Source organism: Anabas testudineus, chromosome 8 (assembly GCF_900324465.2).
Source record: "Anabas testudineus chromosome 8, fAnaTes1.2, whole genome shotgun sequence".
Taxonomy (NCBI): domain Eukaryota; kingdom Metazoa; phylum Chordata; class Actinopteri; order Anabantiformes; family Anabantidae; genus Anabas; species Anabas testudineus.
In genome coordinates this window covers 6,825,943-6,853,244 of record NC_046617.1, presented here as the reverse complement: position 1 = coordinate 6,853,244, position 27,302 = coordinate 6,825,943, and the positions used below count along the sequence as shown (strand labels likewise).

General features: G+C 40.3%; 3 protein-coding genes and 2 non-coding genes across 9 annotated transcripts; 4 read left to right on the top strand and 1 right to left on the bottom strand.

Annotated features, from left to right (window-relative positions):
* Positions 1 to 737: 737 nt before the first annotated feature.
* grna (granulin a) lies at positions 738 to 11,985 on the bottom strand. 5 transcript variants are annotated; one of them, XM_026350555.1, is made up of 19 exons: positions 11,714 to 11,980; positions 10,965 to 11,105; positions 10,288 to 10,425; positions 10,002 to 10,130; positions 9,371 to 9,452; positions 8,058 to 8,164; positions 7,748 to 7,901; positions 7,485 to 7,604; positions 6,508 to 6,605; positions 6,155 to 6,391; positions 5,811 to 6,047; positions 5,439 to 5,675; positions 5,095 to 5,331; positions 4,751 to 4,987; positions 4,407 to 4,643; positions 3,485 to 3,877; positions 3,045 to 3,281; positions 2,706 to 2,951; positions 738 to 1,717 (listed from the first exon to the last, which is right to left on the bottom strand). In XM_026350555.1, exons 2-19 carry the CDS (start codon positions 11,103 to 11,105, stop codon positions 1,574 to 1,576), a joined length of 3,411 nt encoding a protein of 1,136 aa, XP_026206340.1. In that variant the 5' UTR covers positions 11,714 to 11,980; the 3' UTR covers positions 738 to 1,573. The 5 variants fall into 5 exon arrangements, with proteins under 5 accessions (XP_026206340.1, XP_026206356.1, XP_026206348.1 ...); XM_026350571.1 differs by lacking the exon at positions 5,439 to 5,675 and having other exon boundaries at positions 11,714 to 11,983; XM_026350563.1 differs by lacking the exon at positions 4,751 to 4,987 and having other exon boundaries at positions 11,714 to 11,982.
* Positions 11,986 to 15,235: 3,250 nt separating this feature from the next.
* On the top strand, positions 15,236 to 23,104 carry slc25a39 (solute carrier family 25 member 39). Its single transcript, XM_026359560.1, has 12 exons — positions 15,236 to 15,424; positions 17,232 to 17,337; positions 17,552 to 17,611; positions 17,831 to 17,881; positions 18,498 to 18,607; positions 18,742 to 18,809; positions 19,501 to 19,625; positions 20,174 to 20,347; positions 20,466 to 20,575; positions 21,078 to 21,159; positions 21,555 to 21,635; positions 21,727 to 23,104. The coding sequence occupies exons 1-12, from the start codon at positions 15,368 to 15,370 to the stop codon at positions 21,843 to 21,845; spliced, it is 1,143 nt and encodes a 380-aa protein (XP_026215345.1). The 5' UTR covers positions 15,236 to 15,367; the 3' UTR covers positions 21,846 to 23,104.
* Positions 23,105 to 23,786: 682 nt separating this feature from the next.
* rpl3 (ribosomal protein L3) lies at positions 23,787 to 27,247 on the top strand. The gene is made up of 9 exons (XM_026360760.1): positions 23,787 to 23,838; positions 24,308 to 24,500; positions 24,924 to 25,092; positions 25,432 to 25,567; positions 25,776 to 25,962; positions 26,125 to 26,387; positions 26,478 to 26,573; positions 26,694 to 26,813; positions 27,120 to 27,247. The coding sequence occupies exons 1-9, from the start codon at positions 23,836 to 23,838 to the stop codon at positions 27,162 to 27,164; spliced, it is 1,212 nt and encodes a 403-aa protein (XP_026216545.1). The 5' UTR covers positions 23,787 to 23,835; the 3' UTR covers positions 27,165 to 27,247.
* Positions 25,613 to 25,704, top strand: LOC113163965. The gene has a single exon (XR_003298959.1). It is a non-coding gene; the product is annotated as a small nucleolar RNA U83B (small nucleolar RNA).
* On the top strand, positions 26,919 to 27,051 carry LOC113163946. Its single transcript, XR_003298955.1, has one exon. It is a non-coding gene; the product is annotated as a small nucleolar RNA SNORA54 (small nucleolar RNA).
* Positions 27,248 to 27,302: the final 55 nt, after the last annotated feature.

Below are 27,302 nucleotides of genomic sequence, written 5' to 3'. Positions count from 1 at the left end.
ACTGTATGTGCAGTGAGTTAGATAGTTAACTAATGATAACGCATTTATGCAACATTTTGACATATATAAAAAAACTTAAATGAAAATATTCCTCTGCACTAACAAAAACAACATTAATGTTGATACTGGTGCTCCAGGCCTTGGTGTTGTGACTTACGCCAGTCCGCTATTTAAGCTTTTGTTTTGAATGGTTTAACCGGATGTGTCATGTTGACTCTGTCATAACTTCACACTGCTCTCAAAGGGGCCGATCATCCCAAATAAGAAATACGTGGTGCCTTCAGGGTTTTCCCAGACATTCAGGATCCAGCCAGGACTTCAGGGATTAAATGATGCTTGATTATAGCTTTAATTAATTAATAATTTAGACTGTACGACATTCTGGTTCATGTAATTTACATGTCTACACTTATTTCACAGACCTACAAATAATAAGTGTTGGACCATTCTAGTGAGGGATGCTATTATACTGTGTATCTAATAGCAAGGATAGATCTTATTACAAACTTAAACCGTTTTGACAAAGGGACCCTCTAATAGCTCAGACTAGGGGCTTTTGGGGCCCCTGGTATCCTTTATAGCTTACCTTTTGTGACCTAAACATATGTTCGTTCATACAGAACAATAAACTTTAAATTTTATTTTTAAAAAGGTAGTGGGAGGAAAACAAAGATAAATGTTAAACTGGGGCAATTTTAATTCATCATCACTATAGCTCTTCAAAGAATGATTTGACAAGCTGTAACACTATATCCTGTTTATTAGTTTACTTTTTTACTTTCTGACTCTTCAAGAGGAAGAACCAAGCTCCATGTTTCCCTTACAGGAGGTGTCAAATCTCAAATTTTTAAAAGATGCGATACACAAACATGAAAACACAAAAATTAAAACACTTGATTTCTATCTATAATCATTAATTCCTACACATTAATCACTCATTACAGATGCCACAAAATGATCTAAACACTCAGATAAAGTACTGCACATTTATGAATGTGTGAAAATATCAGACTGAACTAAAATGAACTGTTCCTTCATCGTGAGGTGAAATCACAGATTGAGCAGATTGAATGTGTTAGATGATCTTAAAAGGTAGTACATTTGCTTATGCCCCAAATTGTGACTGATTAGAGAGATAGGAGTGCGCTTTGTAACAAAAGGCAGTCTAAGCACAACAGAACGATAGTAACAGAATAGCTGAGGGACAGTGAACATTGCTTGTAGAGTGTTTTGGTTACTTCCTTTAACGATGAATTGACTTTCAAGTAGCAAACTGTGTGCTTGGAATAACAAGGATCCATCTAGTTTTTAAAATGAGTTATCCACATGTTCATAGCCAGTGAGTTATTACATGTTGGACACAATCTAGATGTAGATAGAAACTTGCAATTCCAAGATCACATAACTTCTTAACCCCTGAAGTGCAATAAAATAACACAATGACCCTTTCACGGTTCACCACAGTCACCTACAATTAGAACAAATCATTCAAAAATTATCTGAAAATCCCTTTACATTGTCTTGCATTTGTGCATTGAATTCAGAATTAAATGACAGTGTAGGGATGATGATTTCACACAATTAGAGCTCTCTTTTTGTTAGCGAGGAACACATGCCAGTCAAACCAGTGAAGCCTGATGTCCTTTGAGCAATCGCCGGTGTCTGTACAGGTGTATCCAGCGGGACAGCAGTGCTTCATGTCGCTGCAGCACACCGCCTGCAGAGTAGAAAAGAGGGAGGACTGTGAACTAATGGTTAAGTTCTTATAAAATTTCTATATTGCTAATAAAGAATTGCTTTTGCAAAAACAGAGAACAATTACCACAATAATAATAGTAACATTCACACCAGCAGATGGCGTTAACGTTGTGGCTGTGTATGTGTATGTTTTATTTCTAGACCATTATTAGTGATGTGTTAACATGTGTGTTGAGCTGATTTTCAACAGTGGTGATCAGTCTCACCTACTCTTATCTAAAGTAATGTACCATATCTTTAAAGCTGATGCTTAAAAAGTAATATATTACTCCAAAAAGTAACCAGTAAGGTAAAGTAAAAGGTGAAATATTTCTTATGAAATGTAGTGGGGTAAAGTATCATAAGTGAAAATGGAAATACTACTACTATTGTTAAAGCATACCTGTCTGTTGGATATGTAAATGTTTTGTGTGTACAATCTCAATATGAAAATACAAGTGCAAAGAACTATTACATATTATAAAATGGAAATACATAAAAGAGCAGTTGTCAGGTAAATGTGGTTCTTGTATTAACTACCTGTACCGCTATATATAAAACCTAAACTGAAAGTATTTCCTAAGTTAATATAATTTAATAATAAACTGTTGTATAATAGTTCAATATTTCAGGAAATACACTATTTACCATATAATATTTGTCATATTTATACATTATAGGCAAAGCTGCAGCCAGTTAGCTTAGTTTAGCACAAAGACTGTCAAAAGGATGAAACGGCTAACCTGACATATGTTTATATATAAGTCAGTCCTTATTCCAGGACTTATAAAACTCAAAAAGAAATATGTTACATCTTATTTGACTAATTAGTTTGGTGCCAGTCTCACTGTTATACACTCTTAAGTTAAGTCTAAGTTAAAACAAGGGAAAATAGCAAATAAGAGTATTTTTTTCCGAAAATGCTGAACTATTGCTGTAAATGTTGGTCTTATAACTGTAAATCATACATTAGGAATTGGACAGCAGCCCCATGTAGTGGCAGACATCCTGCAGCAGGTTTGTCCATCTTTGCAGCTGGTCTTCTCATCACAGGGGATGTCCTTGTAGTTTATACTGGGTGGGGATTGATGCTCAAGAAGAAACACCGGTGTCAGCGGCAAAATCTTCAGCTGCAGCTGTTGACACATCTTAGAGGCCATGTTACAGGAGTAGCCCTGTGGGCAGCAGTGCTCGTGGTCTTGGCAGCATACACCCTGAAGAGAGCATGCAGAAGGTTAGAGTGGACACCCTTTATTCTACACACAGTCTCACACACACACACACAGACACACAAAAACACAGCTCACATTTTTCATTGGGCAGCAGCCCCACTCGCCCGTGGAGAGCTTGCAGCAGGTGGTGTCTTTGGGACATCGATTCAGATCGTCGCACTGCTCAGAGCTGGGATGAGCCTCGACGCTGGTGGTGGCTGGAAGCTTGGTGTACCACGGGATCACTACTTCTCCTTTGAGGCAGGACGTCTTGCGCTCGTCGCACCTGTAGTGACTGGGACAGCAGTGGTTCCCATCAGCGCAGCATACCGCCTTTGGGAGAAGTGAGAGATGAAGTTCTTGTTTCACATCATGAATCTTGTTTTCTAGTTCCTCTTTCATCAGGTCATAATTACAATTACAATTACAATCTACTGCACGACTGCTATTTGCACTATTTATTACAGTATAGGTGACGCACACTAATAAATGTACAGTGTTTATGTCGGCCTGATTGTGATTGTGAAGATGCTCACCTCTGGTAGTGGGCAACAGCCCCACTTCCGAGCAGAGGCCATGAAACAGCAGGTGGTGTACTGGGGGCAGCTGGTGTGACCATCACACAACACCCTGCCCTGCACATTTTTATTCTCCTTCTCGTTCTCGTTCTCCCACTCCTCATCATCATCTATCTCCTGTGCTTCCATCACCTCATCCTCTTCAGGCTCTTTTGGCTCCTCCTCTGTTGACATGGTGCTTGTTTCCCGAGTTTGAGTAGTAGGTGCTGCTGTAGTGGTTGCCAAGGTAGTAAAGGCAGGCTTCTTTAGTCTTACAGGTGTTGAGCCCGAGGTGCTCTGGCAGGTGAGGGTGGTCAGATCACAGGTGTTGCCAGTAGGGCAGCAGTGTTCATGGTCGTCACAACACACCGCCTTTTATACAAAATGACACTTTCAGTCCCAAACTTCAAGCAGAGTTGCAATCATGATTTGGATTAGGACAAAGAAGTCATGCTTGAAACCAAACTCGTGTGTATCCTAAGCTGTACTGCATATAAACACCTGTCTATGTTTTGTGCTGCAAATTTAAAGCTACTATCTGAAGCTGGTCAACTTAGGCTGGCATATAGAGCTAGCGTACCTTAGATCTAAGACAGGAAGCAGGATTTTTCAAATTTATACACAGAAAAAACAGTGCAAGTAATTTTTCGTTACAAAACAATGTTATACCAATTACTTAAAGGGACGGTTTTGTAACATACAATACAGATTAACACTGTAGTGTATATAAAATCTGTGTATGTAGTCCAGACATGAGCATGCTACAAAGGTTCTCATCAAACTCTTAACAAGTTTTTGTAGTTCCCAAAATGTCACATGTGATAGCCAGCGTCACAGAGGACTGCACTCTAAAAACTGGCCTTTGCCTTATCAGCACGTGGAAGTTGCTGTGTGTGTTTACCTCTGGTAGAGGACAGCAGGCCCAGCCTCCTGTTTTGTTCTTGCAGCACGTGGTGTCATCTGGACAACTGGACGTGGAGTCGCATGTAACGTTTCTGGCCTGCACACCTTGCTTAGTGATTGCAGGTACCTTCTCTACCCACCGTACAGACATCGTTTTGTTGTCGCAAGTCTGTGCAGCGAGGTTGCATTTGGTATTTTTTGGACAGCAGTGTATGAAGTCTTCACAACAAACAGCCTGGAAATCATTCCAATGGAGAGATGTATAATGAACACTCAGTTCACACTTTAGAGATTTATACACTTATTAAAAGCTTTGGAAGAAAATGGCAGACAACATTATACCTCAGGTAGAGGACAGCAGGCCCAGCCTCCCTCTTTGGTTTTACAGCACGTGGTGCCATCAGGACAAGCAGTAGCAGAGTCACATTGAACGTCTCTGGCCTGCACACCTTGCTTAGTGATTGCAGGTACCTTCTCTACCCATCGTACAGACATCGTTTTGTTGTCGCAAGTCTGTGCAGCGAGGTTGCATTTGGTATTTTTTGGACAGCAGTGGATGAAGTCATCACAACAAACAGCCTGGAAATTATTCCAATGGAGAGATGTATAATCAACACTCAGTTCACACTTTAGAGATTTATACACTTATTAAAAGCTTTGGAAGAAAATGGCAGACAACACTGTACCTCAGGTAGAGGACAGCAGGCCCAGCCTCCCTCTTTAGTTTTACAGCATGTGGTGCCATCAGGACAAGCAGTAGCAGAGTCACACTGAACGTCTCTGGCCTGCACACCTTGCTTAGTGATTGCAGGTACCTTCTCTACCCATCGTACAGACATCGTTTTGTTGTCGCAAGTCTGTGCAGCGAGGTTGCATTTGGTATTTTTTGGACAGCAGTGGATGAAGTCATCACAACAAACAGCCTGGAAATTATTCCAATGGAGAGATGTATAATCAACACTCAGTTCACACTTTAGAGATTTATACACTTATTAAAAGCTTTGGAAGAAAATGGCAGACAACACTGTACCTCAGGTAGAGGACAGCAGGCCCAGCCTCCCTCTTTGGTTTTACAGCACGTGGTGCCATCAGGACAAGCAGTAGCAGAGTCACATTGAACGTCTCTGGCCTGCACACCTTGCTTAGTGATTGCAGGTACCTTCTCTACCCATCGTACAGACATCGTTTTGTTGTCGCAAGTCTGTGCAGCGAGGTTGCATTTGGTATTTTTCGGACAGCAGTGTATGAAGTCTTCACAACACACAGCCTGGAAATCATTCCAATGGAGAGAGACACAATCAACCGTGAACTGTTAGTACCTTTAAATTAACACTTAGTTCACACTTTAGAGTTTTATACACTTATTAAAAGCTTTGAAAGAAAATGGCAGACAACACTGTACCTCAGGTAGAGGACAGCAGGCCCAGCCTCCCTCTTTAGTTTTACAGCATGTGGTGCCATCAGGACAAGCAGTAGCAGAGTCACACTGAACGTCTCTGGCCTGCACACCTTGCTTAGTGATTGCAGGTACCTTCTCTACCCATCGTACAGACATCGTTTTGTTGTCGCAAGTCTGTGCAGCGAGGTTGCATTTGGTATTTTTTGGACAGCAGTGTATGAAGTCTTCACAACAAACAGCCTGGAAATCATTCCAATGGAGAGATGTATAATCAACACTCAGTTCACACTTTAGAGATTTATACACTTATTAAAAGCTTTGGAAGAAAATGGCAGACAACATTATACCTCAGGTAGAGGACAGCAGGCCCAGCCTCCCTCTTTAGTTTTACAGCACGTGGTGCCATCAGGACAAGCAGTAGCAGAGTCACACTGAACGTCTCTGGCCTGCACACCTTGCTTAGTGATTGCCGGTACCTTCTCTACCCACCGTACAGAACTTGTGTCGTTGTCACAGGTCTGTGCAGCGAGGTTGCATTTGGTATTTTTCGGACAGCAGTGTATGAAGTCTTTACAACACACAGCCTGGAAATCATTCCAATGGAGAGAGACACAATCACTCGTGAACTGTTAGTACCTTTAAATTTAAATTTCATACAGTAAATAAAGGCTTTGAAAGAAAATAGCAGACAACTCTGTACCTCTGGTAGAGGACAGCAGGCCCAGCCTCCGTCTTTGGTTTTACAGCACGTGGTGCCATCTTCACAGGCTGCTGTGTCATTGCAGGGGACTTTATTGCCTGGAAAATTAGTGATATTGAAGAAAAACATCAATCAGTGCTTGTTTCCTACATATGTGAAATTTGCCTTCATTCTGACAAAAAGCATAGCTGAATTAAACTTTTGAAATGCATAAACTTTGGGGCAGGACATGTATAACTAATAATAACAAATTGAACAGAACCAAGAGAAAAAAAAATCCTAACTTTATTCCCTCGTGATTACGACCTCTGACCTCTGTTTTAGCCACAATAATCCACTTGTCGAAGGTCAGGGTCTTGGTTACCTCGCCTGTGTCCCCTTTTCGTCAGCACTATATCAGGTATGCCTGGCAGGGAATTTCAATAAATCTGGCACGTCCAAATGTCCATTTGTTTATTTTTATCCTTATTAGAATCTGAGACTAATACGTTTTTACATGTAAATAACAGTAAAGGTAAATTATTCCCTTAACAAGTATAGTGTGTATCTAATAGGGTGCAGTAGTGTGGCACACTTAGCCCAAATACAGTAAAAGTTTCCCACAGTAGAGTTTCTCCCAGAACAGGAAATTTTCTATCTTAACACAACATTTTGCTGTGCCAGTAAGTCATGCACTCACTGGCATACCTGAATGAACTGGAATGCAGCCATGCTACACCAAATCAAAACATCTGTCATGTGAATGGTTTGGTGGTGAAAACAGGCGTTAACCCTTTAACATCCTGCAAAGAAAATTCTTTTTATTTATGCGTTTATTCGTCTTGCGTGATATTAACCTCACTTGACTAGTAGAGATATTTAAATCAGGTTAACTTCAGTTCAACACACTTTTCAATGAGACAGTAACTCAAAAGATGCTCAACCTAATGGTTGTTCCCTTAGTTTTAAGGTAAATTACTGCATGGTCAGAATCTCACCTCCTGCTGCCTTAGTGAGAGGCGCTTCCTTCACCGGAGGAGGAACTGCATTCACTGTGTTGACTTTCGGGACTTTTTCAGGTTCACCATTGTCAACTGCCTCTGAAGTAATTTGCTCACCTTTAGAAGTGAATCATACACAGATCAGGGCAGATAAACACTCAGAGATTTAGATGCCGATTAATGAGAATGAGGAAATTACTTTTGGGGCTTTTTCAGAAGAACAAAAAGTAGAAAAAAAAGAAAAGAAGAAATAATCTGACCTTTCTTGTTCTCCCAATCCGCTCTTATCCTGGCAGGGAGTTTAGCCCACATAGGCATCTCTTTTTTGGTGGACAGGGAAATACATTTGGAGTGTTCAACATCACAGGTGCTCCCTTCAGGGCAGCAGTGTATTTTATCCTCGCAGCACACTGCCTACGGATATGTAACCATAAACTTGTGATACCCGGATATTGAGGCAGTCAAATCCATCATTTGACTTTTTATACATTCATAATCTCATTCATGCTAAAGAGTAACGCCAGCATTTCAACCTTGAATACGTTGATACTGTAAAGATCAGCTGTGTACCTTTGGCATGGGGCAGCATCCCCACTTGCCTTCTGGGGTTTCACAGCACGTGGTTCCATCTGGACACTCGGACACTCCGTCGCTGCATCTAACCGCAGTCACAAGCTCTGCAATGGCATAACGAGTTGTCAAAACACAGTTGAATGGGCCAACGCAATGGATGAGCATTCCTGTGGAAGCCCTGTAATTCATGATGTTTGGAGATCATTAGGCCCCACACTGGGTCTAAATCTGCTGTTGCAACACCATTCTCCTGCACCAACCTGTTGTTGTTTCGTGATGCTACATATAAGTTTAGTACATGTTTTTTTCTGATCCCAGCACTTCACAGAGTGGGATGGGAGAGTTTAAAGAGACAGGAGCTCAAACAAGTCTTAGTCTAACGTTCAGAGGAGCTGTTGCATAAAGAGGATTTATAACATGTATTTGTACTTTAATAACTAATCTAGTTCAAGAATAAAGTGTAAACCCTAAATTAAACATTATGTGGCCACTTTAACTAACCTAATATACTTTAAAGCTGCTTTTAATTGTAACCCTCTCCAAAGAATACTAAATAACACTAAATGCTCTATGTTGGCATAGCTTGGCTGGCAGTTTCATCGTCGTGCCACAGCTCGCTCATTAATCAAGCGATTATGTTTCATGACTTATGTAGTTTTGCCAGTCCTACTAGTAGTTACTTGGTATTGTATTTAGGAAAATTATCTCTTACGAAACTAGTACACCCTTCAAACATTCTTGATTACTATGCCTAAACAATGAAGGAGCAACGCAACTGGTTTGTTTCCCAACCTAATCAGAAAGCCAGGACTGTTCTGCCCTCTAATCACTGTCTAGTCTTTCTTGGAGTAGGTCAAGCTTTTGTAATGTATTTGTAAAGCACCTTTCAAAACCGGGACATTTAATGTGCTAAAAGGCACTGAGATATACATACACAATGCATTAGAAAGGTTTTGTAGATAAAAGCTACATCTTCATGCACAGAAATCTGGACAGTTAGTAAAATTACAATAAGATCAGTTCGTTCACAATCAGGAAGCCGGAGCAGAGATTTGAGAACCTGACTAATGTCATCTACTTCTTTATTTGTAGGGACTGTAGTGCTCTGAGTCACTGCTTCACTATTACAATACTGTGTGTACGACAACTACAATAACTGCACCTTTGGTTTTTGGTTTGTAGACTTTAAGTTTCAAAGATGGGAGTTTCTATGATGAAAGTGAAGTTTGAAAAACAGCTTATTTCAAAATAAGCTAGACAGCCCTTCAGTGTGTCTGGTGATGCTGTGGCAGTAAGTGGAGGAGTTTCACCTGTTTTAATGCAGGAGCGGCTGTCTACGCTGCACTGATGACCCTCAGGACAGCAGTGTTTCCCGTCAGAGCAGGGGACCCCCTGTCAGAGGTCAGGAACAATTCACATAACAAAACAAAGCAAACAAAGTGAGTGCCTTTTGGAAGTTCTATAGATAATAAGGCTGCCAATGTAGTAATAGTGTAGTAATTAGTTGACTGAAGTCAGCCAGCATGCAGCGCTGCACTAACAAGCACATGCTTATTGTAAAAAAAAAAAAAAAAAAAGGCTTGTTTACTGCAAACACAGCTACAGCTTCTATATCAAGTTTTTCACAATGGCGGACCTCACTTCCAAAAATAACTGAACATCTTCAGTGGAGCTTAGCGTAACCAAAAGATAAAGGAAGTGACTGAACTTTTGAAAAACTAAATTTGTATTGCCTAACATACAATGTGCAAACAGAATACCACCAGTATTATTGCATCAGTTGTTTACCCATCAACTCCATCCATAAATATATATATATATATATATATATATATATATTATTATAATAATATTATTATTATTATTCATTATCAGTATCATTATTACAAAAAAAAAGGATAATTGAAAAAATCCATGCAATGTTGGACAATGTTTGATTACCTGGGCTAGAGGACAGCAGCCAAACCTTGTCAAGGTTCTCAGACAGGAAAACTCAGGTGGGCATCGTGACTGATCAGGACAGATGTTGTCATTTTCTTCCCCCATGTACGTCTTGATCATCCTGAAAGACTGGAGAGATAGGACTGTTTGTGTTTTATCAGGTTTGTTGATGTTTGTGACTTTGGTGAAGATCAAATCACGTTTCATGACAAGTCCGCGCGGAAAACCAGGAAACTGTAAACAGTGCCAGTGAATAAATGACAGACGCAGTTAAGCTTGTTCTTACTTTGGTCTGTCTGGGTTTACCAGCAGAAACTCTTTCCACCCATGGGATGCACTCAGTGGCGTTCACACAACTGGCTTGGGCTACGTCGCAAATCATGCCGGCAGGACAGCAGTGCATGTGATCCTCACAGCACTCAGCCTATGGGGACAGCAGTAGTAGAAACACTTTGACTACCAAAATTTTTTCAAATAGCTTTCACATAGGCAAAATGAGTTATGAGCTTTTATCTTACTCATAAAGTAGTAAAAACCACAGGGGATGAATAGCACCACTGTACAATCTCAATTATTTTCCAAGTATAAGAGAGTGGTTATCTAGTTGGTACGTTTAACTATACGATGAACAAAGGGACAACGTGTTCCACTGAAGCTGAAGCTCTATCATATCGTACCCTTCAAATTGTATATGTCTGTGGCTTTAAACGTGTCAAATAGAAAAAAAATATGTGATGCAGAGTATATGAGTGTAATGAGTGTATATGATATTTTAGTGTTTATTTGGTCACTTGAAGCTTTTCTGGGGCAAAATCCAGAATGAAAATCAGGATTTTAAATGATCAACATTTAAGGCAACAACAAAAAAATGGGAAATGTAGCTCGTGCAAACTCTATAATGCTTCAGCGAAACTTGTTTCAAAGAGCAGAAATGAATGCAGAACGTGCTACAACCATCCCTACCTGATCAAACGGGCAGCATTCATAGCCATTGGCCGGGTTGTTGCAGCAGGTTTGACCTCGCTCACATGTCCCTCCATCTGGACACTCATCAGCACCGACCAGGGTCACAAGGGCCCAACAGATCACAACCCACCACTGCATCTATACAAAAAGGGAAGCACACAGGGGATCATTGAGAAGAAAGTGAGAAGTGTGTAAAGTGAAGTCCCCCCCGTCCACTTGAGCATATAATTAAATAGAGGAACTTATGAAAAGCATATTTAGACATGTTCACATGCAGACAGTAACATCTGGGTTGTGGCTGAACAATCTAGTTTATTTGGCTGCTTTTTGTTTTTATACTCAGTGGCACTAAGATAAAAACAGTAAATGCACTGTTTTATAAACCTCATGAAGTATAATACTTCCTTTTGGGAGTGGTTCCTGCTTTTTTTTTTTTTTTTTTTTTTTTTTTTTTTGACTTTATTTGCAGCGAAACGAAACATGCAGTTTCGATTGAGATGTGCATCAATAAAAAAATGAAAAAAGATAAAAACGCATTTTGTCTAAAAATCCCGGATAATAAAAAAAACATTTTGAGTATCTTACAAAAAAAAAAAACAGTTTACAAACTGCTTTAATATAAAACGTAGTTTGTGAAACGCGTGAATCATTCAAAACCTCTTTACAGTCCAATCGAGAGACTTCTTCATCAAGCACTTTTAATTCACAGTCTCAAGTGTAAAAGAAGAAGATTATGTTGCTCTTACCTTCGTAGAAGACTGATGCGCTGTTGTGAACCGTCAGGTGTTTCACAAGTGTCTCGCCACTAAACCACCCGACAGATGAACATGCACTATCTTGAACACACCCCCTGAGAGAGAGAGAGAGAGAGAGCCAGAGGGAGAGAGAGGGAGAGGTGACAGAGAATCCCTCTAGAAAAACATTATCCTCTGCTGCATAAAATCGCCTTTGCACAAAACAATATGCATCCGACTAGATAAAGTTTCTCATTCATTGTAACGGTTACAGCTGACTGATGGACAAACTTGTTTACATGCGAGCGCTGCAGGGCGGGTCTAAAAAAGAAATCAGCCCGGCGACACTGAAGCTGGCTTCCGATTCGACAGTCAGTGGAAAAGTTATGGGAGTTCACTCAGTTGTTTCTTGCCTGCATCACTTGTTGTTAGGAAAACGTGTGTAGGGTGTGAGAAAAGCAAAGCTGCTATACTAGACTTTAATAGGCAAAGACTAGCCCAGAAACATTATAATTACCTTAGTTTGTCAAATCTGAACAGAGAAAGTTGAAATACTGTTCAAAATACACATTTCTGTGGAACTTGTATTTTCTTTTATATTTGTTAAAGCAAAATATGTCAGTTTCACTGTTTCATTTAGACAAACCACATTAAAAACCACATTAAAGTGGAAACTGAAATCTCGATTACATTTCAAATTGCCAAAGGTAGGTACGCAGAATAATGCCACCCTGTGCCCTCATTTAGTTTTTCTTTCCTAACCTGATATTTTATCACTTATAACAATGAACATAAGCATGAAGGCTTTTTTTTTTTACAGTTTGAGATGCACAGTGTTGAGGTGACATTTTGTTAACTTATTCTTCAACATCTCGTTGTGATCACCTGAATACAACATTCATTTAATTAAGTCCTCCTCTACCCCCTCCACCCGCCCCATCCAACTCTCCCAGTACTGACGACTTTGCCACCTTCTTCACCATCAGTTCCCGGTTCTCTCCTTCGAACAGAGACATCCTACCAACTTCACTTAACAGCACATCACTCGCCTCGTTTGCCACAACTGACCGAAGACAATGCATTCACCCCCCTCGTGTCAAACTATCCTACTACCTGTTCTCTAGATCCACACCAAGACATAAGAATTCTTTATTGTCATTATGCATACTCATAACAAAATGTCTCTTAGTGGCTCACGTCAAGGAGAATTAATAAACACGCATAATAGTAGCAACAGTAATAAACAATAATAAATTGAGTAAAAAAAACAATATGGGCAAATAGACAATGTGTGCAAATAATATTCATAATAAGTAGCAGCAGTAGAGCCTTCCTTTCATGAAGGAAGAGGCACAAACAGCCATTACACAAGTTATTAACACATCCCTCACAGCAGGCACCTTTCCCAACTCATTTAAGCAGACCCAGGTTACCTCACTCCTCAAGAAATCGAATCTCGACTCCTTTCTTGCGGAAGATTACAGAACTGTGTCTCTTCTTTCATTCTTGGCCAAGTCTTCCATCAACTGAATGACTTCCTTTCTAGGAACGACCTCCTTGATATCAACCAGTCTGGCTTCAAGAGTGGTCACTCCACAGACATGGTGCTCCTGAAGGTCTTGGAATGAGCTGTAAAAGTTGCAGCTCAGTCCTTTGTCCTAATCTTACTTTACCTATCTGCTGCCTTTTATGTGGTTAACCACCAGATCCTATCAGACAAAGCAAAACAACTTATTGTGCAGGCTCTGGTCATATCTCGTCTGGACCACTGCTAAGTCTTACTGATGGGGTTAACAGCATGCACTATCAAACCCCTCCAGGTGTTCCAATATGCAGCAGCACGTCTCGCTTCATCAGTCAAAAACGACACATGTTGCACCACTGGCTTCCTGTAGCTGCAAGCGAAAGATTCAAAGCAAAGTGATAAAATCAACAGCACCTGCCTACCTGAACTTACTGATCTGGGTCTACAATCCCCGGTTTACCATCAACTCCCTCACCAGCGCTCTGCCAAGAAACAAAGTCTTGTGGTCCCCTCACCTCAAAAGATCACGGGCAAAACCGTTCAGCTCAGTGGTTCCACGATGGTGGAACGTCCTACTGACTTCTACACGCTCAGCAGCCTCACTCCCAATTTTCACAAACCTGCTGAAGACAGAACTATTCTGCAACTTTATCTGCATTTATGTAAAAAAAAATAAAATCCCTCATTAAATGGGAACAGTTCTTCTTAGAGCACTTTTATGTTCCTCTCCTTGGCTTATATATTTTGCCCCTCCTTTTTAATTCGCTTTGGATAAAAGTATGTTTTAAATGACTAAATGTAAAATTAAATAAGATTTTATCTAAATATTTATCTAAATTTAAAATTAAATCAGTACAAATTCATAATTCATAATCTCCAGACATTTTACACACTGAAGTGAAGACCTAACAGAATTATACATTCTAAATCCTCTAGGTGACAGTACAGAGGGAAAAGGATGTACAGTCAGTCGTAAGGCTTTTGACCTGCTCTCAGATAGATAGATAGATAGATAGATAGATAGATAGATAGATAGATAGATAGATACTTTATTGATCCCCAAGGGGAAATTTTGGTGTTGCAGCAGCCATTACACACAAAAAACATTTGAACATTGAGTAACATAATCTACACAACAATACACGAGACACAGTACAAGAATAACACAGAGAATAGACAGTAATAACAACTAAACACACTGTAGGACTTGAATGTAAATTGACTTAGTTACACATTGTTAAACCATCAGCGTGGACACTGACTCTCTGTCAGGGAGTCATTGTACAGGCTGATGGCTGTTGGCACAAATGACTTCCTGAACCGTTCCTTGTCACAGCGGAGCTGGAGAAGTGTCTGACGAAAGCTGCTCCGCTGTTTGACAAGTGTGCTGTGGAGAGGATGTGAGCTGTTCTCCATGATGCTCAGCAGTTTGTGCAGCATCCTCCTCTCCACCACCTGCTCTAAAGGTTCCAGAGGAGCCCCCAGCACAGAGCCAGCTTTCCTGATCAGCTTATTCAGTTTCTTAGTGTCGCTGGCTCTGATGCTGCTGCCCCAGCAGACTCATCACCTCATCAAGGTGTCACACTTTACAACAAATAGTAAAATCAACAATAAAATAGTCAGTAGCAGTAGAAAGACAGTTAATGGGGTATTATTTGAGTAATTTTTATGTCTCATTTGCGATATGCCTGATGATAAATGTATAAATTTGGATCTTTTAGGCTTGTGTGTTGGTTAGAAAACACAGTGTATTGCATATTAATTAATTTACAAATAATTTCAAAACGTTTAAGTGGATTATATATGATAATTTACGTTTTCCTTAGGTTTCTATACAACTGACGACTTCAGGGCTATCGTTGGTGTAGTAGAAGTCTGGTAATTCAGCACTGATCCTTCAAACATGCGCACCGGCCTCACTCCATCAACGCGATGCGGCCATCTTTTAACGAAGACATGTACAGATCAGTGACGTCGATGTGCGGTACGTGCACGTTTTGTGACATTGACTTAAAACGGGCCTGAGCCTCCTCCAGAACATAAACATGTTTGTCTGCGGGTCCACCACGATGGAGCCCGCAGTAGAGGGGCTTAACGCTAACTCTTCAATGTAACGCTGCACGGCAAGGTAACATGTGTTTATGTCGAATGGACGAAGAGGTCTTTATTTCACGACGACGCTGGCAGTCGAAGTAGAGGTGGGTAACGTTAACGTGAGCTTGTTGTTTTAAAACAGTGGCGTTACCGTAGCTAGCTTCTAAAGCTAACATTAGCATTAGCTAACGCTACCTAACTACAGTAACTGCAGTCTGACGTTGACAGTTGCAAGATAATTTATGTATTTGTTTGCCTCAATGCATTTCATAAATTAGCTTAGAAATCAAGTTGGGCTTAAAATATATTTGATATAACTATATTTATTAGTGAGGTTAAACGGCTGAAGGAAATGTTTAACGCTGAATTTCATACAGTAGTTAGCTGCCTTTTGAGTTCTGACAGGGCCTCTGTATTTTTCAAAAAGCACTGAACCCCCTCCCTGTCAACACCAAAAGGCTAACAGCTAGCAAAACGAAGCTGCAAAGACTGCAAATTTGATATGAATCCTCACATTTTCTCCCTCTGCAAAATGTAATTTTTTTGTTAATCTTTAGAAATTGTTGTTAAATTCTGCTGGGACATACAGAAAAGAGAAGTAAATATCAATAAAGTCATACATAGTCTCTTACTAAATGATACTGTACTGTAACTGCTTTTTTTTTTTTTAGTAATACATATTACATTTGAATTCTGTATTATAGTAGTATTATTTCACTTGTATTAGTTGGATTTGACTTCTGCATAAACTCATTTTGAGTTGTAGACTTCAGCGTGAGTAAAATGTGGGTTAAGTATATTCATCTTAAGGTTACATGATGATGATTACATTGGGTTTGTTCTCCTTGTAGAACACACTTAAACTTACACTTTACTACATGTTTATGGGGGGCATTAAAGTAGGAAGTTAGAAGGTATACTTGTTTGCCAAAGCAGCTTATTAACACAACAAACTGTGGGAGCCAAGGGCTATAACAGTCTCACTAAGTCCTCAGGGCTTTCTTGAGTTACCTTCATTATTTTTCTTTTCCATTTCACTACTGGCTGATCAAATGTTTATTCCCCTGCTACAACCCAGTTTCTCATGTCGGACTTGGTTAAGAGGCGAGGCTCTCCTCAACTGTATGGCGAGATTGTAGACCTGCTAATTACAGATAAGATATCATAATGTTTCAACGACCCTATTATAGCAGCTCCACCTCCATCCTACTCACATAAATGAAGGACATCTACTCTGAACTTTTGTTTAACTTACAATGACTTCAGACAGAGGAAAACAGAAAACTATACATTGGAGAAGCTGAAACAACCATTTTTTATTAGAAAATGTTCCTGAAAATAAAATGATTAATCTATTTATGTAAATAGTTGCTGGTTCCTTTTTCATTGTATATTTGATTAATCTATAGTGACATTACTATACACAATATTAGCTGGGATATGACTTCAGTGATTTTGCTTTTTTTTCTGGATGACAGCTGCATAAAGTTGCAGTTATTTATTTATTATTGTGGTTCCTTTTCTTTCTGTCTGTTTTGAGAACAATGGTAATGAGGCAAAACAATTTCCCTCTGGGATCAATAAAGTTTTTTGAATCTTGAATCTTGAATTGAATTTTTTTTTACTTGGTCAACACTTTTTTTTTAACCAAATTTTTGTTACCATGACACTAATTTGGAGCTTGTCAACAACTGGCGTTACACAGTCATTATTCTGACATAACAGGACACTGATCCAGCAGTGTTAGGTTGCTGATCCTTTAGTTGTTTTACATAACAAGGAGACACAGAGACTTGGCTACAACAAACGGTGCTTAACAGTGTATGAGAGGATCAGAAAACATCTGGTAGCTTTAGTTACAATAAATTTTTCAGTGTGTGACGTTTTGTTGTATTTCTCTTCATCTTACAGGTGGGCATGATGGGGGAGCGGGCCGTCAGTGTCCCAGTGGCTTCAATCTCTCCAGTGCAGCAGATGCTGGCCTCTGGCACTGGAGCCCTCCTCACATCTGTATTTGGTGAGATCACAGACGCGAAACCTCAAAGCACAAGCTCAACAGCTTGTTATTCTAAACATTTGTCACTTTCTCATTACATAAGAATTACTTTATTTTCAACTAACTGATTAGTCTGTAACATTGAACTCTTTGTTCTGACGTCACCTGTGTGGTTTATTGTTACTACAGCTGAGTAACTACTGATTATTGAATCGCTCACTTAATTTGTTTGCAGTCACACCGCTGGACGTTGTGAAGATTCGGCTGCAGGCTCAGCAGACACCGTTCCACCAGGGTATGACAAAGATCTTCTTTCTTTAGATCATAAATTAGCTTAAGTAATGAAAGACTGACAGTTGCTTTTAACAGTTGCGTGTGGAAACCATTTTTCCCTCTGTGCTTCTCTAACCTTGGTGTGTTTTGTCACTTGTGCTTTTTGCATTGTCTTTAAAACACTGTTTTTACGGCCTGTCTCTATGTTTTATCTGTCTGGCCCTTTGCTTTTGTTTCACAGCTTTAGCCTGTGAATCTGCCCCGTGGGGTGGTGTCACCCGCCCTTCCAAGTGTGAGTATCTGAGCCACCATTACTGCACGCTCAAACTTGGTTGCATATTAAAAACACAGCTTCGAATGACTGGCACTTACTTGACTAACGGACATCTCTTGCTAGTAAAGACAAAGCAAAACAAAAACATTTACAAATACATTCACTTAAGCTTAAATGTGCAAATTTTTCCCATTGATATAGCTCTTAAAATTGTACTCATAATCTAGTCCCCTTGTTATATTTTTGTCTCCTGTGACATTGCCCGAGGGTAAATTCTGTGAAGAGAGCAGGTTTTGAAATTATTCTTTTTTTAGAGTTTCTCAGAACATTTGGTCAATAGTTTATCCTAAACCAGCTCTAAATAAACAAGCAGAGTAAGCAGTGAGAAGGGCAGCCCTTTGGTTATCTTCCAAGTGGATCTGTGGTCATTGCCATTGCATGTATTTTTAATACCATACCATCATACCATCATCAATGGCAATAACAAAATGTATGTGTTTCATTACAAAGTTTAGATTCAGAATTTGTAATGAATGATCTCCAAGATGCCTGCAAATGACAGGGTCATACTGTTATTGTTCACTTTGCTGATATTTCTAATTCTGCTGACGGCTGGTTGTTGTGTCTCTCACAGGGAAGTGTTTCCTGTATTGTAATGGACTTATGGATCACATCTATGTTTGTCAGAACAGAACCAGCTGCACAAGCTGGTACAAAACACCAACACATTTTAACGGGACTTTGGTGAGTACTGTTTATAGTGCTCTATAAACATGGGCAGCTTTGCTTTAATCACAGTTTAATTGTTCCAGAATATGTTTATATCGCATTATTTATATAATATATAAATATTTCATAGTTATGTGTTTGTGCCACAGGATGCTTTTGTGAAGATCACTCGTTATGAAGGACTTAGGTCTCTGTGGAGTGGGCTGCCACCAACACTGTGAGTGCTCTCATCAAGGAAATGTTTAAAGGGGCATGACACCCCGCAAGTTTTATTCAGCCGAATCTTCTTGTGCCACAATAATTGTGACGTAATGAACCTGTTTGGGGCCTGTTACATATAACATGATTTTGGTAGTAGGCGGATTTAAAAATGATAATTCACATCAATCTTTCTAGAACACCTTGTTAAATTACCAACAGTAGCCTTTTATCTGACATCTCCTATCCTGTCAATGTCCATGTGTCAGTGTCTGGCTGTCACCTAACCATAACCAAACCATTGCTCTGTTAGTTACACTACATTTTAAAAAATACTTTAAATATATTGGCCAGACGGAGTACCGATGGAGATAGTCAACCAGACAGAACTTTTATACTTCTGCTATAAATCTATGAAGATTTTTTTTCTTGTAGTAAATTGTTTTGTTTTTTTGTTTTTATTATGTAGTGATTGAACATGAAGAAAACACCCTTTCAGTGCAGATTACTTTTAACCAGCTATTTCAGGGAATAACCTTCATTTAGGAGCAAAGGACACCGAGTGTTCAGTTATTTAATAACAAACTAAAGTGACACAGCAGGCTATCACTAGTGACGGATTTACATATGATATGAAAAGTTTCCACTGATATGGTCCCACCACTTATTCATTTGAATTTGTGTTTATTTGCATATGTGTATTTGTGTAGTATTATGGCCGTACCTGCCACCATCATCTACTTCACCTGCTACGACCGGCTGCGGGACTTTCTGAGATATGGTCTGGGTTTTCAGGGCAGCCACATTCCACTTGTTGCCGGTGGTCTGGCCAGATGTAAGTCCACTAAAAGCACACACAGATAGCTTTAATCCCAAAGTCATTAGCCAAAGAACAAAGACCAAAATGTCCACTTGGTTTGATTATTTTACTAAATTTGCCTTCAGCGTGCTTTGCAATCATGCAACGTAAAACTATTGTAGACACTGAAACGCTTCTTTCTGTGTTCCAGACTGATTCCTTTACTTTTCGGCATGTTTAATTGTTTTTGCTAACCAAGAAACAAGTGTAACTAGCCCTGTTCACTGGAGTCTCTTAAGTAAAGTTCTCTGCTGATTGATTGCTCATGTCTGGTTTAACAGCAAAAGACAAAAAGCACAAAACCACATGGGGGCTAATAATTTGGGCCTTGTTTTAGTTTAGTTTAGTTTTAGTTTTTTCTTGTGGAAAGCCATTAAGTTAAACACTTTAGGGTATAATCACTTCCACAAAAATATTTGTTTAATTTCTTAAAGCGGGCTAGTATATTTGGCTAGTTAACTTTATTCCAATTGTAATATGTCAATGGATTTTTTTACTTTCAACATGTGTGTTATCTTTTGCAGTGGGGGCTGTGACAGTGATCAGTCCCCTGGAGCTGGTCAGGACTAAGATGCAGTCCCGTCGGCTGTCGTACAGTGAGCTGCGAGTGTGTATCCGCTCTGCTGTGGCCCAGGATGGTCTGCTGTCCCTGTGGAGGGGCTGGGGACCCACTGTTCTCAGAGATGTACCTTTCTCTGGTGAGCATGCACTACTGAATACATTATAAAATACTGTGTGGAAAAACAAGTCTTTAATCTCATTTAAGAAGATCTTTGAGGGCAGCGACGAACTATCCCCATTTCTGTGCACTTGCAGCTCTGTATTGGTTTAACTATGAACTGGTGAAGGTCCAGCTGTGCGAACAGGCTCGAATGCCGCAGGCGAACTTCTCCATCAGCTTTACTGCAGGAGCCATCTCTGGAGCTGTGAGTCTTACCTTAATCTTAACATAACACACACCTGTTTGCTGTTACACCACATAAGCTTGTGTTTAATTACACTTTGTGCCACGTGTTATAGTGTGTTTTCAAAAGCGGTCAGTCAGTGAGTGGCAGCACCAGCTCAGACATCCTGAAAAGATCTCATGAAAGACTTATTGTCTGCAAAAATAAATACAGTGTAGTTTGGAGAAATGTTTCCTTTGAATTAATGACTAAATATGCTTTAAGCTGCTCATATAAATCTCAGAATGACTTCATAAAACGCTCATATGTGTGTGAGAACTCTCTGACAGTGCATTGTGTGAGAATCAGGCCAGTGTTTGACCCACATTTACAGTGTCACGTTTCAACATGAATCAGACAACAGTGCTCCTGATGTGAATGGTTATCCATCCTTCACAGATCAAATCTCAGGGTTTGACCATTTGCTGCACCTGTCTGTCTAGCTCCCACAATATGTTTGTTAATGTCCTGTCTCTGTGTTTAGATCGCTGCAATCTTGACGCTGCCTTTTGATGTGGTGAAGACGCGGAGACAGATCCAACTGGGAGAGATGGATACTCTGGGAGGTGTGTTTCTGTTAATGCTTTCTGTTTTGTGCATGGTGATTCAGACAGTTGGTACCTTTAAGGACTGTGTGATAAATAAAAAAACAAAACAACAATTCCTGTTAGTTGTGATTCACAAATCACATCATTTTTTGTAGCAACATTAACCAGTTATGAAACTATAAGGGCAAAGTGAAGCATCCATACTTTGTACAGTACAAGCATACTTGAGAAATCTTTTAGTTAATATTAAATATTAACAATTACAAGATGCTTCCAAGTTAATGCTTTTAAATTAAAGAAATGTTGCATGCTCTGTTTTAAATCAAATTAAAAATGGTTTGGAATATATGGAATATTTATATTAATGAGGAATGTAGTAACTTATACTGCAAATGTATTTCTTTTGTTTGTAGTTTCCTTAAAGAGAACTGTATCCACATGGCACATAATGAAGGAAATATGGACAGAGTTGGGCTACAGGGGCCTTTTTGCAGGTATGGTCTTACTGTATGTGGTCTTATGTTAAATGCAACGATGACACAAAGCTAGAACTAAAGCAAACATATTTGTGTGTTTTATCTTCAGGTTTTATGCCCAGGGTGATCAAAGTGGCCCCAGCATGTGCTGTTATGATAAGCACCTATGAGTTTGGAAAAGCTTTCTTCCAAAAGATGAACCTCGATAGAGAGCCACTGGCATCCTGAAGGCTGCACGTGCTCCGTGTTTCTCAGCAACAGAGGCACACACATACGCTGTGACCAGGACAGAAACATGAGGAACAGGCAGGCCTGAATTTGACTTTGTCTGAGCATTTCAGGATGCTGCTCCCTGCGAGTCTTTTTCTTGACTGTGATGAGACGCCTGAGACACTTGACTTTGCCCTTGAACAACAAACTGGATATTGAGGGGCTCTCTGGGACAACATACTTTGTGTGTGTAGTTGAGTTAAGAAAGTTTTACAAGTATCTTAAGAGTTGAGGGAAAAGGAACTTGGACCACTTGACAATATGAATCACACATCACATTTTGAAATGGATTAACAGGCGTTGGGAAGTGAAAGCCACAGGTTCAGAACCATCGCAGTTCATCGCTGACCTTGATTTAAGACAATGCCTGTTCTCTGCCTTGACAATGCTGAATAGCTCTTAAATTGGATGTAATTATTCCAGGACTGTGGTATAAAATTACATGTTTGATGGATAAACTCATAACTTCAGATGCATGAGTCAGAGGAAAATGTTCTCATTCCTGCATGAGATGAACTGCATGGCGTGTCCAGACCCACTCAAAACAAAAGCTAGTTAAGAAGCTGGTCCACCCCGAGTTGCTGTAGCTGTAAAGCTTCACAATTATGACTTTTATCTGCTGGAGAGGTGATTTTTAGATCTGTTCAATATGCTGGTTAGATGTGTTCAGTTGTAGCACTTAACATTTACAACTCGAGCTGTGAAACAGGAATCCGAAAAAATAACTAGAGGTTTTTATATTTGTTGAATGTATAGTAAAGCCACAAATGACAATGTTTTTTTTGTTGGTGCATGAACTTGTATTGCAGAGTAGAAATTCACTCAATTGATTACATTTAGTAAAAAGTGTAATACAACAGGGCTGCAATAAATTCTACCTTCAGATAGCAATAATAGGTTTTTGTTGAAACTGTTTGAGAGAAGTCTTGATTCTACAATATAGAAGATATTGTTTGTGGTCCTGGTGAATAATATACTAATAGATGTATCTGTCATTTTTTCCCACCTCATTTATATGAATGGAGGCTAAGCTAAATAACAGAAACACCAGTCTAATGCAGTATAGTTCAACAGCACCACAAACTACATCCTCCAAATTTCTCTCACAAATCAACTTGTCTGTAAAACACAAACAGAACATCCGCTTCATGAGACAGGTGTAACTGAGTGTATATATTCATGACCATGAGAAACATTTTCTGTGAAAACCACTTTATTGAGGTTCCCAAAAAGTCTTTCCTAAAAGACTTTCCTAAATTTTGTCCAGACTTTATGTGATAAGACTTTCCAAAATCATTTGATGACATTTTGGAAATTAAATATTTGAATTTCTTTCCACAACGTCAGAAGTTGTTCCAACACTGGACCTTAACCTGCCTAAACCTCAGATGTGTAAATGCTTGTCCTTGTCTTTTTTTTTTTTTAAATAAATAAATTGATAAATGTTAAGAGAGTGACTTTTTCCCCTAATGTTCATTTCAAAGAGTCTAAACCTTTAAAGAGCAGACTTCAAGAAAAGCCTGGAAAAAAAGAGGAATTAAATAAAAATTGCAAACATGAAATATGAAAAGATGAACATAGACTTTTGGATCCTACTGGATGTAAGATTTATTGTACAATCTTACTAAAAAAGTACCTATATTCAAGACACCAAAATAGCAATTTCCGCTGTGTTAAATGTAAACAAAAATATCTAATGTTTATAATAATAATATTTATTTATTGATTTTTGATTGAATACAAGTGAAAAACGCTGTAGGTGATGGATGGATGTAAATTCAAACAGCGACATCCAGTGGCCGCTGAGTTCAATGCCTCTACTGGTTGAACTACGAGGGGGCGGGTCTTTAACTTTAGAAAGTAACGCAGAGTCTCGCGATATTTCCTCTGCTATATATTGCCAGTCTCCCCAGTGTTCAGGCCTCTTTGAAATCGGATTGGCGACACTATGGTGAGTGTGTGCTTCGCACTGCTGACACTCAGGGTTGTAATCTGTATGTTATCTGAAGCATCCGTAATATTTCACTTCTTTCAGCGACTCTTACTGCTTTTATAGGTATTTTTAAAGATGTCTATTACTGTTTGGTGCAACTTAGTTAATCATTTCGGAAGGACTCTTGGCCATACCGGTAGCTCGCGGTCCAAAATGGCTGCGTAATGTAGGCCACTACTAATATTTTCAGTTAATTGTGTTGTAACATAGGATTGTGTGTATTGTAACTACATTACTGAGTGGCTAAGTCATTGTAACTCGAAGGGTTAAGGTGTCACATCGTGTTCTTTTAGTCATGATGGTCGACAACGTTTCACACGAGGTGGCTAACTAAAGACATGCTAACTAGGGTTATCACATCAATTTAACACACTGCCAACATGCACTACATGGACCAGCTAACCCTCTTCATTCACTCCCTCCACAGTCCCACCGTAAGTTTTCGGCTCCACGCCACGGATCCCTGGGCTTCCTGCCGCGCAAGAGAAGCAGGCGCCATCGCGGTAAGGCCAAGAGCTTCCCCAAGGATGACCCCAGCAGGCCCGTTCACCTGACCGCCTTCCTGGGCTACAAGGCCGGCATGACTCACATCGTGCGTGAGGTCGACAGACCCGGTTCAAGTGAGTAGTATCCTATTTAGCTATATGAGGTATTTAATGTGTGCATAGTGGGTAGTGTTGATATTTACATTGTCTTCTACAGCAGATGCTTTGTCACAATAGGAGAATCGGTTTGCTATTTTAAGCATTTAACTTTTTAAGCATTCAGTTTGTCCTATGGATGCAATACCGCAGCACCTGATCTGAGGGCTTGCGTGGTTGCTCTTTAAGTGATAAGTGTCTGCCATAAAACCTGCTTGAGTGAGGTATAGTGTTCTACATGTGATGAGACTCTCGACGGGCGGACAGAATGGGTTTATACCCCTTGCTGAATGTCGAGTACTGAGTGCAACCTATACCTACTCAATTAAGTTATTACTGTAAAAGTACAGGGGAGTTATTGAAGATTTTAAGGTGAGGCTCATCTGTCTTTAATTTTTGCAGAGGTGAATAAAAAGGAAGTTGTTGAGGCTGTGACCATTGTGGAGACACCTCCCATGATTGTGGTTGGAGTTGTGGGTTATGTCAACACCCCCCGTGGCCTGCGTTCCTTCAAGACCATCTTTGCTGAGCACGTCAGTGATGAGTGCAAGCGACGCTTCTACAAGAACTGGTGAGAAACTACATAAAACAGATTAAACTCGAACGTAGTGTGCTTGAAGCAGATGTTAGTTCCTGTGGTTCCACTGAGTGAGTCTAACATTACGGTGGCCCCGTGGCAGCTCCGCTCAGGTGCCATGTGCCCTGATGAGCTCCGAGCTCCTCTGGCCAGTGGAAAGTGCTTCTTAGAAACTGTGCCATGAGCTGAAACCTTATTAGCTGACACAGCCCCCTTATTCACTGAGAGGGGGGCGAGCAGCTATGCACTGTGTTCTTCCGCTGGCCCTTTGGGGTTATGAAGGACCTTTGCCAACTTGTGTTCGATCTTTCCTTGTTTGCTGCCTGCATTTAGGTATAAGTCAAAGAAGAAGGCTTTTACCAAGTACTGCAAGAAATGGCAAGATGACGAGGGCAAAAAGCAGCTCGAGAAGGACTTTGCTGCCATGAAGAAATACTGCCAGGTCATCCGCGTCATTGCCCACACACAGGTTAGTTACACTATATAAATTCAGTGTGATGTGGCCGTTAGTTACGTTTGTCTGTGATGAGACCACGGATCTTGCGTCAGGCATGGCGCCCGATACGTATGAGGATATCTTCCATGCTGCCTTCCTTCTGAGACTGCATATCTGACATCTACATCTTATCCTTGATATTGTGGATCTTCTCTGGTCTGACCTGTGTCTTTCTGTGCAGATGCGTCTGCTGCCCCTGAGGCAGAAGAAGTCTCACCTCATGGAGGTGCAGCTGAATGGCGGAAATATCTCTGATAAGGTGGACTGGGCCCGTGAGAAGCTGGAGCAGGCAGTACCTGTCAACACAGTTTTCACCCAGGACGAGATGATTGACGTGATTGGTGTTACCAAAGGTCACGGATACAAGGGTAAGGTCTCCAGTTTCCCCTCCATTGACCATTGTTTATGGCTGAAGTTTTTTTAACAGCATTTTGCTGTTAACTGTTAAAAGCTTTATTGTAAAGCAACACGTTTGTAGATGAAGCAAGAACTCTTGTCTTGAGTCTTACCAAACTGGTTTTGATTCATAGGTGTCACCAGCCGTTGGCACACGAAGAAGCTTCCCCGCAAAACCCATCGTGGTCTGCGTAAGGTGGCCTGTATCGGTGCCTGGCATCCTGCCCGTGTGGCTTTCTCTGTGGCCCGTGCTGGTCAGAAGGGTTACCACCACCGTACAGAGATCAACAAGAAGATCTACAAGATTGGCCAGGGCTACCACACTAAGGATGGAAAGCTGGTGAAGAACAATGCCTCCACAGAGTACGATCTGTCCAACAAGAGCATCAACCCACTGGTAAGTGGCATTCCTGTAGACTGTACTATTGTTTCTACTGTCCTACCTGGAAGCACAGCGTGTGACTTTCTTTTTTTCTTCCCCTCAAAGGGAGGATTTGTCCACTATGGAGAGGTGACAAATGACTTTGTCATGGTGAAGGGCTGTGTTGTGGGTACCAAGAAGAGGGTGCTGACTCTGCGCAAGGTGAGGACAAAGTGAAAACAGATTGTGGCTTGTATATACTACCAGGAAATGAATGGACTTGTACCTAATGTTATATCTATTACTAGTGTTCTAAATTAGTCTACCAATTTGTTCTTCCAGTCTCTGCTGGTGCAGACCAGCCGTCGTGCCCTGGAGAAGATCGACCTCAAGTTCATCGACACCACCTCCAAGTTTGGTCACGGCCGCTTCCAGACTGTGGAGGAAAAGAAGGCGTTCATGGTAGGGCTGTGTGTCTATATAGATATAGAGATGTACTGGTCTGATCTGTTCAGAATAAACTGCATGATAAAAATTCTGTTTTGTATACTACCAGATTTTTGTTCTCTGCACTGTTCGTAACCTGGTTCAGTCCTTTGTATGAACTCTGGGTTCCATTCCAGTGCCATAGTGAACTCCAGTGAGGCAGGGGAGCAGTGCCTCTTTGTGCTCGCTCCCTGTTCACTCTCTGGAAACACTGTTAGCTCTGAGGAAACGGCAGACTGATGTATTGGCAACATGCTGACTTCCTGTTTTTCTTTTCCACAGGGACCACTCAAGAAGGACCGTATTGCCAAAGAGGAGACGGCTTAAAGTGCATCTATGGTGTCTCTGCTGTGATGTGTACCACCTCTACATTTCTGCAGAGTTGTTTAATAAAAAATCAAAAACAAAAATTGTGTGAATTCTTTTTGTAGTCAAACTTAAGAGGAAATCAGTGCAACTGACATG